The sequence below is a fragment of the Pelmatolapia mariae genome, linkage group LG23 (assembly GCF_036321145.2).
Source record: "Pelmatolapia mariae isolate MD_Pm_ZW linkage group LG23, Pm_UMD_F_2, whole genome shotgun sequence".
Classification (NCBI taxonomy): domain Eukaryota; kingdom Metazoa; phylum Chordata; class Actinopteri; order Cichliformes; family Cichlidae; genus Pelmatolapia; species Pelmatolapia mariae.
In genome coordinates this window covers 37,922,960-37,935,000 of record NC_086246.1, presented here as the reverse complement: position 1 = coordinate 37,935,000, position 12,041 = coordinate 37,922,960, and the positions used below count along the sequence as shown (strand labels likewise).

General features: G+C 40.1%; 1 protein-coding gene across 1 annotated transcript in view; it reads left to right on the top strand.

Annotated features, from left to right (window-relative positions):
• ube3a (ubiquitin protein ligase E3A) overlaps positions 1 to 11,932 on the top strand; it is a 17,721-nt gene extending 5,789 nt beyond the window's left edge. The window contains exons 2-11 of the mRNA XM_063467791.1: positions 2,305 to 2,351; positions 3,442 to 3,719; positions 3,796 to 5,006; positions 5,092 to 5,236; positions 5,770 to 5,975; positions 6,541 to 6,705; positions 7,928 to 8,083; positions 8,168 to 8,241; positions 8,338 to 8,481; positions 8,597 to 11,932. Coding sequence (XP_063323861.1) covers positions 2,350 to 2,351; positions 3,442 to 3,719; positions 3,796 to 5,006; positions 5,092 to 5,236; positions 5,770 to 5,975; positions 6,541 to 6,705; positions 7,928 to 8,083; positions 8,168 to 8,241; positions 8,338 to 8,481; positions 8,597 to 8,717 — 2,502 coding nt within the window. The 5' untranslated portion in view covers positions 2,305 to 2,349 and the 3' untranslated portion in view covers positions 8,718 to 11,932. The remainder of the gene's footprint in view (positions 1 to 2,304; positions 2,352 to 3,441; positions 3,720 to 3,795; positions 5,007 to 5,091; positions 5,237 to 5,769; positions 5,976 to 6,540; positions 6,706 to 7,927; positions 8,084 to 8,167; positions 8,242 to 8,337; positions 8,482 to 8,596) is intronic.
• The last annotated feature ends 109 nt before the right edge of the window (positions 11,933 to 12,041 follow it).

Sequence of the window (12,041 nt, the reverse complement as noted above, 5' to 3'; positions counted from 1 at the left end):
AGACAATGAATGTCTGGTTGGGGGAATGTATGCTGGTCGGAGAACATTCAAAAATCTTTTCCAGTACACATTGGATGTCAGCATCAGGGGTGAGCCAGTTGCATAGATTGCACGAGCGAAACACTCATCTGCGTTTTTCTGGCTAGTGTCATCCATAAAATCGAAGAATCCTCTGATGCCAGAGGGACCAGGAGCTGATGAGTGGGTATCTGACTCTGATACAGCTGAAACAGATTCATTTTCCCCTTGAGTGGAACTCCTGGCTGCTGCATGTGTTGGGCCTTGAGGAATTTTTTTGCACTTTGCAATGTGCTGCTGCATTTTTGTGGCATTCTTCACGTACGTCTTATCACAATACTTACACATATATACAGATTTCCCTTGTACATTAGCTGGTGTAAAATGTCTCCACACATCAGATAGCGCACATGGCATTTTTCTGTAAAATAAAATAAGAGCTTGTAAAAATGCTAATGCAATGCAAGAGATCGTAATAATATAATTGCAATATGATAATAAACAGATATAAATAGTAAGGCTAGCTAAACAACTGGAATGATCTTCAAAACAAAACAGCCAAATGAGGAAGCTAGCATCTTCTTTATGTTATACTAGCTATGGCTTATTTAGCATCTAACAGATGCTAGCATTTTATTTAGCATCTTATCAGATTGCTATCTACCAGATTAATACATTTTATGTGATATTCGCAATTTAAACATTTAATGAATATATTTTCCCATAATATCATCAAAACTTACCTCACTTGTTAAGTCCACAGGCTCAAATGTGTGCCTTCAATACTCTTTGTCCTTCAGGCTCAAAAGTGTGGTCCATGTGTACATGTGATGGAGGCATGCACAGTGCCAGTAGGTGGTCTCAATAGCCATGCAGCAAGCATGTGCTCTGTACATGTGATTAAGGAATGGCATGGATATTCAAGTGTATTTGAATTGCATTTGTTTGTTTTTGTCAATATTATGCTAAAATATACTTTTCTCAACTATATTTAAGTTCCCTAAGAAGAGCCAACCTTCAATTTTGAAAATTCCCAGTTTATTCCCATAAATTCCCGTTAATTCCCGTTTATTCCCATGGAAAGTTTCCATCTTTGAAAATTCCGGGAATTTTGCAACCCTAATTGTGATCCATGGTAAGTGTAGGGAGCAGGTGGAGGTATGCTCACGAGAGAAGAGGAAAGAAAGCCAGCTGAAATAAGAAAGAATATGTGAATGAGAGGGAGACACGTGGAAAGGAGTAGAGATTTAGAAGGTAGATGAGTTTAAATAACTGGGGTCAGCCACCCAAGGTTTCGGAGGTGATTTGTAGCAGAAGAATAGAAGCACAAGTGAGAAAGAAGGTTTAGTGACACCTGCTATCGTGTATAGCTGTGGTGACTTTTTAAAGGTCCAACCGAAGGAAGAAGAAGAAGAGTATATATTATATTTAAAGTCATATACAAAGGAAAGAATTTTGTACTCTTAGAAGTATGGTCATGTGAAAAAGAAAGTTTTCACGGGGCTCTGTTGGCCTGTTTAAAAAAATAAATAAATACAAAGAAAATTCCACCCTTACTGCTTCCATGTGAATTTAGAGGATCAGTAGAAGCCAAGAGTTGCTAATCAAATGCACTGATTAATTGATGATCAGTAAACGTGAGCACCATGTTTGGCAGTTTGCTGCTCTGACGCATTTAGGCATGTGTTAACACAATGCCACAATTTTCCCAGCGAGTTCATACCATGCTCAGATCATGCCATGCTCAGAAAAACTGCAAAACTCTGACATCAAGTGGTGAGATTTTACACACTGCACCTTTAATATAGAATAATAGAATAGAATACTTTCAGAATCATTTACATCACCAGGGTTGCAGCTGTAAGACTGAACATTGATGGCTGGGCTAAATGGATGGGCGCTAATGATGATGATGATGATGATGAAGCCTTTATTTGAGCTTGATAAACCTGCTAACTTGTGCATTATCAGTTGCCTTAGATCTGTAGATCTTGCCTTAGATTGTGTTGCTTTAAAAGAGCAAAACTTTATTTATGTAAAAGATTTTATTCCAGCTAGAAACGACAGTGGAGTAAAGTAGAGGCTCCAGCACATTATATTGATAATGGCAAACTAAAACAAATAAAACCATGAGTTAGAACCATAAAAGGAGCAGAAATGATAATAAATAACTATGGTATTTATTTATTTTTTTTTGTTGCTTTAAGTTGTTAAGACTTTAAGCTTTTATTTAAAGGCTTTTACCTGCAAATAAGATCTCACAGTGCTTTTAAACTCTTCTTTCAGAGCATTGTTCACCGGGCCTGCAGAGGGGAATCTGAATCCAGCCGAATGTAAGACACCGACTATAATCTGGACCTCAGCTGGCACAAGCTAAGCTAATACACTAAGCTAATATGATTCATTAGACTGATGTTTTTGGTCACAGTTGCACTCCCTCTTTACTGTTCATAGATGATAATATTTTAGCCTCTCACAACAAGAACATGTATAAATTGCCTGTTAAATACATAAACTGGATCTAAAAGATGAACATGGCTTGCAGATCTGAAAAGTATAAACAACACTTAGTGCCTTAAACCTGACATCTTTTTAATGTCTAGTAGGAGGCAGTGACTTCTATGAGAAAATGAGCTTACTGCTCACTGAACCGAGCTCAGTAAACACTTTCCTGTGAGTTTTTGGGTTCAGTCACTAGTTTAAGTCATCTTGAATAAAACATGATGCTCTTTTTCTAAATTATTGTCCCATTAGATTGAAAAAGCAGAGCAAAGCAGGGTATGATTTACTATGCCATGGATAAGTCATTTGCCTGTGAGCCACCAGTGTCCCTCATTTTTAGATCCATCAAGTGGAAGGCACTCAGCCTATGGCTTCGCAGCAGGATGTGTGACCCCATGTTGTCTGTGTCCATCTTTTATATACAGCTTATGGTTAATATAGTTTGTACAGGAAAAAAAGTTCATTTTTATTTTTCTAACCCTAGAAAGTAATGATAATATCAATCACTTTTCAAAGTTTTCTCCAGTAAATGAGATAGGAATTGATCAGAAAACGGATCTGTTCTTGTTTCTGTTCCTTGACATCACAGACATAAAAGTGCTGCAGTTTATTCAGACTATGAAAGAGCAAATCATACTGATGCTTCAGAGCAATCAGTCTAAACAATAAAAAACAGAGCTAAAATGAGTTTTTTGCACTGAATGCTTGACGTGGTTATCTCCTGTACTTTATGAAGGCTCAAAAGTGTTGGAAAAAAATCATTAATACCTGCCAAAGTTCCACCCACTCCTATTTACTTGAAGGGCCTGTAATTCAGTTTATACAGAACCAAAGTTCATTGTTTGTGTTTTAGTTGTTTTTTATTAACCCTAGAAGGTTTTGTTACCATCAGTCTGACTTCTGTCTGAATGTCCTACGCAGGAACAGAGCGACTGCAAAGCTTCTAATTGAGCGCTACTTTCGGCAGTTAACTGAAGGCTGTGGAAATGGCAACTGCACGAATGAGTTTTGCGCATCATGTTGTGATTTTCAACCTTTGGATAACAATTCAGCAGCTGCCAAAGCGCTCGAGCTGTTTAAGATTAATGCCAAACTCTGTGATTATCACCCCTCCATCACGGCCAGCGCTGACAGAAGAACTCAGGAGGGCAGTAAGATGAGCGATAAAGACCCCGGTTTCTCCAAGGAGGACTTCTCAGGTACTGTATGGCCAGCTCTGGACTCTTGCAGATGCTAACTTTGAACCAGTCCCTAAATTTGTTTGTTCTGTTGCAGAGGTTCATCACCTCACAGAGAACACAGTCTGTACGATCTTGAGTTTCTGTGAAGAAGAAGGGGATTATTCTGCTCTCGTCCGAGTCATCGGCAGGGTCTTCTCCAACGCGGAAGCCCTGATGAAGAGTTTCAGGAAAGATGAATCCAATTCTGCCAACAACCTTGAGTCTTGTAAACCGGCAGATATGAAGAAAAATGAGAATCAGAGTGAGAGAAGCTCAGAGAACACAGGTGCTTCTTCTGCAGCCTCTTTGCCAGGTGAGGCTTTGAATGAAGTGTTTGATGCCTGTGAGGTTACAGTGGACATCGGCGCTGTGAGGAGAGTCTACGACAGACTTCTGTCTATCGACCAGCTGCAGGTGGCCCTGGTGAATGCTCTCATTTACCTCACTCCAAATGTTGAACTTGACCTGGAATATCTTGACGTGTACGAAACAAACCCAGATTACCTGAACATCTTCATTATCGTCATGGAGAACAGTAACCTTCACAGCCCAGAGTACCTCGAAGTGGCGTTACCACAGTTCTGCAAAGCAATGAGCAAACTTCCAGTGACCGCGCTTGCCAGGCTGACGAAGCTCTGGTCAAAGTATGATCTCCCGCACATCCGCCGTATGATGGAGACCTTCCAGCAGCTCATTACGTTTACAGTTGTTAGCAACGAATACGACGGCGAAAATCTGGTAAACGACGACGAGACTGTGGTGGCTGCGACACATTGTTTACAGGTCGTCTTCTTTGCAAGCATTCTGGGAGGTGACGTGGACGTAGAGCACAACGAGGAGGACGAGGAAGACTCTGACTCAGACGAGCTGACGCTGCACGAGCTGCTTGGCGAGGAAAGGCTCTATAAGAAAGGCCCCCGCATAAATCCCCTGGAGAAAGAACTGGGCGTCCGACCGATGGACAGCATAAAGCCTCTCATCCCCTTCGAGGATTTTATTAACGAATCGCTTAACGATGTCATCGAGATGGACAAGGACTTCACTTTCTTCAAGGTCAATGCAGAAACAAAGTTTTCTTTTCAGACCTGCCCTTTTATCCTCAGTGTCATCACCAAGAACCAAGGGCTGTACTACGACAACAGGATCCGAATGTACAGCGAGCGACGCCTCACGGCTCTTTTCAGCATGGTCCAGGGGCAGCAGCCCAACCCCTACCTCAAGCTCAAAGTGCGCAGAGACCACATCATCGACGACGCTCTCGTCAGAGTGAGTTGCGCTGCCTTAGGGTAATTGGAGGATGTCAATATCAGTGTTATTCAGTTTGAAAAGTGAAACCTCCTCTGTGTTGCAGCTGGAGATGATCTCCATGGAGAACCCGTCCGACTTGAAGAAACAGCTCTATGTTGAGTTTGAGGGTGAGCAAGGTGTAGATGAGGGAGGCGTTTCAAAGGAGTTCTTTCAGCTGGTTCTTGAAGAAATCTTCAATCCTGACATAGGTGAGAATTTTAAGCCCAAGTGGACTGTGGACATTTTGTAAATGTTGATTTGTATCCGAACAAAAGAACACATTTATTTGACAGCCGAGCGGGGGGATTGAGATGAGTGTCATGTTTTATTATTTATGCAGCAAGCTGAAGTCAGGATACGATCATCTTAGCATGAGAACTAGAAACTTAATAAAATAATGCTGTACTGTTCAAAAGTCTTGAATCCAAGGAGCTAGATCGTTTAGAACAACACTTCTCCGGGCTTTCTAAAGATCTTTCAAAGGTTTCTTTGGACATCTCCAGTCTAATCCCTGTACAACTTTCAGAGGATTTTTCTTCAAGCCCAGGCACAGTAACCCCACCCACCTGCTGTTCAGACCTTGAGTTTACGAGGGACAGCCAATCAAAAGAAAACTGACCTAAAAAAAAATTAAAGTATTTAAGTTTAATAAGGATTACTCTGAACTGTCATTTACGCAGAGCTGCTTCATGCATTTAATTTTTCCATGTCCATTTTCCTGTCTGCCTGATGTTCCGAACAGGAATGTTCACCTACGAGAACGACACCAAACTTTTCTGGTTTAATTCATCTTCTCTGGAGACTGAAGCGCAGTACACTCTTATTGGAATCGTCCTCGGTCTCGCGATTTACAACAACTGCATCCTGGACGTCCACTTTCCAATGGTTGTCTACAGGAAGCTCATGGGAAAGAAAGGGACCTACTTGGACCTATCAGACTCACATCCAGTATAGTAACTTCCTCCAAAGCTCATTCACAGTGAATCACTACAGTTCACAGTAGTTTAAAAATGTTATACAGGGTGGGCCATTTATATGGATACACCGTACATACATACATTTCTCCTGCGGTGTTGCTATCAGTGTGTGAAGAGTGGGAGAAGAGGGTTAAATTGACAATCCAACACAATGGACAGCACATTGAACACATTTTATAAGTGGTCAGAAACTTCTAAATAACTCATGAAAGAATAAAGTTACGTTGAAACCAAGCGCACCATTGTTTTTCTTATGACATTACCAATAAGTTTGATGTGTCACATGGCCCTCTTCCTATTGAAAAAACAGAAGTTGTATCCAAGATGGCCGACTTCTAAATGGCCACCATGGTCACCAACCATCTTGAGGAGTTTGTGGCACATTAGTATATGTGAGGGGGCAAACAGGACTGTAATATCACCAACCATTCCCATGTTATTATGGTGTATCCATATAAATGGCCCACCCTGTACATCCCTGTAATCAAATCAGGCACCCGTGCAAAGAAAGTCTTATCTTTTTTTTTGTGCTCCAGGTTCTCTATCAAAGTCTGAAGGGAGTACTTGAATATATGGGAAATGTGGAAGAAGACATGATGATGACCTTCCAGATATCGCACACTGACCTCTTTGGAAACCCAGTAATACACGACTTAAAGGAGCAAGGAGACCAGATTTCCGTTACTAAGGAGAACCGACAGGTGAGGTGTGAGCTGGACCGTGTTACGGCTACAGCTCCTTAATTCACCTTATGTCCTTTTTTTGTTTACTAATAAATCCCCATGCTACTGTGTTGTTTGGTCTGTGATTTTAGTCTGTTGTTAGGGGGTTGCTAGTCAACGTGGTGGGGATGTCCTCTATCATGAATAATGACAGAGTTTTGTGTATATAATTTTGATTTCATTGGTGTATTATTGGCCACGGATGAGTCATTTGGTCCATTGGTAGGTGATTGCTAGGCAATATGATGACATCATAATATACGATAGTCATAATATATGGCCTAAGATGTATATGTGTCCCAAATATGGTTGTTAAACTCTGGATCGTGTAGAAGAACCTTTAGTGCAAACAAATAGATTTTGTGTATTGAGTGGTATACCGTAATCCACTGGATTAAAAATATATGACTTTTGAGTTCATTTAAAATGGAAAATATTGCACCTTACACCCCAAAAAGTTAGGAACGTCTGTGTCGAACTTTTCACTACCGCTTGGCGAGTAGGTGAATTTTCAGACAAACCAGCATTTTATGGACAAACCTGCCAGCGATCAAAGCAATCACAAGGTTTTCAGCAACTTCCAGCAACCACTTGCCAGCCAGTCAAGGAATACACACTTTTCCCTGGTGACCAGGGTTAGCAGGAGGTCAGCGACCAGCCTCTGAGCCTGCGTGACTGAGGTCTAACATTGTGCATTGCTTCATTAGATATTCTATTAACATTTATGTAATAAGTAAAGTTATTATAGAAGAAAATCAGCTGATTCTGAGGCAGTCAGAGGGGAGGCACTGGTTTATTATTTTGTTCTGATTTTTGGTCTCTTCTTTTAATTTATCTCAGGTTCCTTTAAAACCATGCATAATTTTTATTTAAGCTTACCTAAAAATTAGACATTTCTGTGGCTATATAATATGTTAAGATGGAAGTCTGATTCTAGACTCAACGCAGTTTTGACCAAATGTGTCGCTACATAAATAAGGGAGCACTAACTGACGCTTCTGCTGTTCCTCTTTTGACTGAAATGTACATTTCACAAGTACAGAAACAGGAACACACGATGAAGACGAAGTAGTGTGTTATGTAATACAGCCGGTGTTCTTCGACAGAGCAATCTGTAGAGTCGGCTCTCTAAAAATACAGATTATAAAAAGTTAATGATGAAAAACTGCTTCAGATATATTTAACTTCCTTCCTTTTTTAGGAGTTTGTGGATCTGTATGCTGATTACATCCTGAACAAGAGTGTGGAGAGACAATTCAAAGCCTTCAAAAAAGGCTTCCTAATGGTCACAAATGAGTCCCCGCTGAAATATTTGTTTAGACCAGAAGAAGTAGAGCTGCTTATCTGTGGAAGCAGGGTGAGAGAGCGCATCCCCATTTATATTTTTATATCTTAATTGTGTTCGGTGCTGCATTGATTAGAGTCTCCGATCGTTACACAGAAACTGGACTTTGAAGCGCTCGAAAAGACGACGGAATATGACGGCGGCTACAGCAAAGACAGTCAGGTTATCAAGTGAGTCTGATAAAGTCTAAACATGTTTGGAAGTACTTGAGCTTTATGCACATTTTCTCATCAGTTTAATGTTTTTATTCAATTTTCCACCCGCAGAGATTTCTGGGAAGTCGTGCACTCATTCGGGGAAGACCAAAAGAAATTGTTTCTTCAGTTCACGACGGGCTCAGACAGGGCGCCTGTTGGTGGGCTCGGCAAATTAAAAATGATCATTGCGAAGAACGGCTCTGACACAGACAGGTGCTACCCTGGCCAGATTTAAGAAACAGCATATCTTAAAAAACGATCCGTAACTCAAAGCTCTCTGTGGATGCTGATTTCAGATTTCCCCACTTCTGCCATTTTTTTCTTGCAGGCTACCAACCTCCCACACCTGCTTTAATGCACTGCTGCTCCCTGAGTACTCCTCCAAGGAAAAGCTGAGAGAGAGACTTCTCAAGGCCATCACTTATGCCAAAGGGTTCGGGATGCTGTGACGAAGCCGCAAAGTTATCAGAGCCAAAAAAGGGAGTATTAAGAAAGTGGATAGGGAAATGCAGTGGAGAAAAATACTGTAATAACCCTGTGCCTAACCAAACTACTGCAGTCCACTGCTGGCCTTTCACACTTCATATGCATTAGATTTCCCAACAGACTGTATTTAAAAGATGGACGCCACTTCCTGGTTTGAAAAGTGAAGCTCAAGTGCCTTAAACCTGCATTCTTTCTGATGACCAGCAGGGGGAGACTCCACTGGTTGAATGAGATGTCATTATCCCAAAAGATGGAACAATGGAAAAATATATGTAAAAAGTTCACAGATCAATGCAGAGAAATAAAATGTAACCGAAACGCAGCAAATATGAAATAAGTAAAAAGTCAAATGTCATAATTAAGAGCTAAATATAATTTAATAAGGCTTAATGAAATGCAATGTAAACTTTTTTTTATCAAGTGTGGTGAAAAGAACAAGCACAACAGCTGTCAGAGGACGTCAGAGTGTAGTGAACAAGGAATAGGGTGGCTGAACGTCCACAGGAAATATCTGTAAACATCCCGTCACCGGTGACGTCTGTGCGCGCGATGAGTTAATGGTCTTAGTCAGTATTTTCAAGTTAGCCGTGACCCCTGTTAAAGCTAAGAAGGAAGCTGTGCTTTACTGTGACTGACGAGATATTGGCCTCCGAGGCCTCCCATTTTCCTGTTTCCTGTCCTTTGCACAACCTTTACTATGAATAATTATAAAATCGGTACACATCATTTCAGCACATCAGCCAGAGTAATGTGGTGCGTGCACAGCTGTGCTCATCTGTCATTATTGCTTGCGCTCTTTTTACTCCAAGGAAAACAGGGCTCCCTCACCAGTTTAAGAGTTTAAATCAGTGCTCCTTAAAACCTAAAAATATAAATCCGTACTAGATCATCTTTAGACATAAAACTAGCTTGCTAACTACAGAAAGAAACTGGATTTTGAAGCCTAAATGTCAGGAGGTATAACAGTTATGGGGTGACACTCAGTTTGAGGCTTCACAGCGGGAGCTCATGAACCAGTCGATGTCATTAGCATGGGTCAGCATTACTACCGTTTTGTATTTTTAATTGATTTTTATTTATATTTCACTTTGATGTTTTGTTTTTTAATCAGTGTGGTTTCCAGACTGGGTTTGCTTGTCTCAGTTTAGTTTTTATTGCATGTTTTTAGTTTCATTTTTTATCCGTTTATCAGTTTTAGTCTGTAGGACTGTTTTTCAGGTGCAGATTTGAGAAGTTCACATTAGGCATTAAAACACAGGGACGTCCCAGCCTCACCAAGCACACGCAGCAGTATCTCCTCACGCTCCTCAAGACTAAAACTAAACAAGGTTTTATTTTATTTTTGCTTTTTTAAGAACAAAATATTGTATTTTTTAATTCTAGTTTCAATGTTTACCACAGTAACTGAAATGTTTTTGTCACACCTACTTTTACTTTAGTTTAGCTGCAGTTGTGTCCATCTTTTACTTACAGTCTGTAGATTTCCCAGAGTTGAAAGGCACTTAAATATTTAAATTTTTTCACACGTGTTTCGTTTCTGAGCCAACGTCAAACTGTATTTGTCAACTTGTGAAAGTGCACTTACACAGAGCACATTCAGGATATTTTTCATTTAGTTTGACTTGTTTTGTGTGTTTTCTGCAGTTGTCGTAATGTAGCAGCATTCGGTGCTCACACTCTGGGCATAATGGTGCTCTTTGTCATTTACTATATGCTGAACTGAAGCCTTTTTTAATTCCTGCTATTGAAGTCAAAGCAACCTCATAGAGAAGCTTATATTTAAACATTTTCTTTACCCAAAAATAAAAAAAAATAAATGTTATATCCAGATGTGATTATATCGGGTTACGATCTAACAGTTTTGTGTTGTGACCTGACAGTTTGGTTTCAGAGTATGCTTCCTGACTGGTCGATTCAGACTTTCACTTCCTCTTTCTTTTGGTTTGTTTGCTAATCTTACTGATTGCACAGTCATGAGGTGCCAAATGTCCAAGGCCTACACAAGAAAAAGAATCACACCATGTTTTATTTTGCCAAATGTCTCAGGTACAAACACAGAACGTGCAGATAACGTGAAACTCTTTTGTAAAGCTTCTGTTATGCAAATTAAATAAAGGTGAATTAAAAAAAACAACAACATTATAACACTCACTGGAAGACTTTAAGCTGAAACTCTGTTTTTAAAATAAATACCTGATCATGACTGCGGCTCGTCTCACAGTCACAGATTCATTTCTTTGTTCTTACTTTTGGAAAATTTGGTTTCAAACCTCTCTAGAGGTCGCCACAGCGTATCGCCTCTCCTTTCAATAACTGCCATCAGATTTTAGCAGCTCGACAACACGCAGCAGAATAAGTTAGCACGTAGCTGATGAACACAGCGGGGTACTCGGATACTCGCTTAAAGAGGAGCTGGTTTTCCTTCATCGCTGATGAAGCTAAAATCAGACTTTTCACAAAACATGGTGATAATGGTTCAGTCAAGAGAGTGGTGCAAGGTCACATTTATGTGTATCTGTGAGAAATAGAAGAACTGAGCAGTTAAATAAGAGATGATGTGTCATCGCTTGACCTTTGAGTTGCTTTTCTGCTGCACTTGAGTGGTCAAAGTAGATGTTAGACTTTTAAAGGGCAATTCAGCTCTGAGGGGAAACGTTAAACAAATATTCTTTGTCAAACTTCTCTTTTTTTCATGTTTCTGTAAAGAGTGATCAAAATTTCAGAGATTTTATTGGCAACCATGTTTATGCAAAGACTCATAACTCATGCAGTTCTCTGTGACATGCTGGTTATCAGCTTCTGCACCGGAGATCCATCAGCCACCCACTTTTTAAGGGTTGATCGGCGATGAAGCTGATCTTTGAGAATGTTTTTAGTGTGGTCCATCCAGGAAAGGATCAGAAGCAGATATTCAGGATGTCTTATAGAACTGAGGAAATTACAGAGATTTATTTCCCACTAAAACTTGAAACTTGTGAAATGCTTGTGTTTCTTCATTATGTCATAGAAACGTAAAAAAAAGTTTCCAAAACACAAAATTTGTGCTACTGACAAAACTTTAGAACAGGAAAAGCATGACATTTATGTGCCTTTAATCACATAGCTTGGCTGAAAAAAAGAAGAAGAGGTATTTCACAGTTTTCTGTGGACCAGGAAGTTTTCAAAGGGTTTTCAGGGGTTTTAAAGTCAGCAGCAACACTTTAATGATCCTCAGTTACAACAGATTTAAAAAAAAACTGTGAGTTCCCCATGTTCATTCACCCACAACATGACAATGTACCAGTATA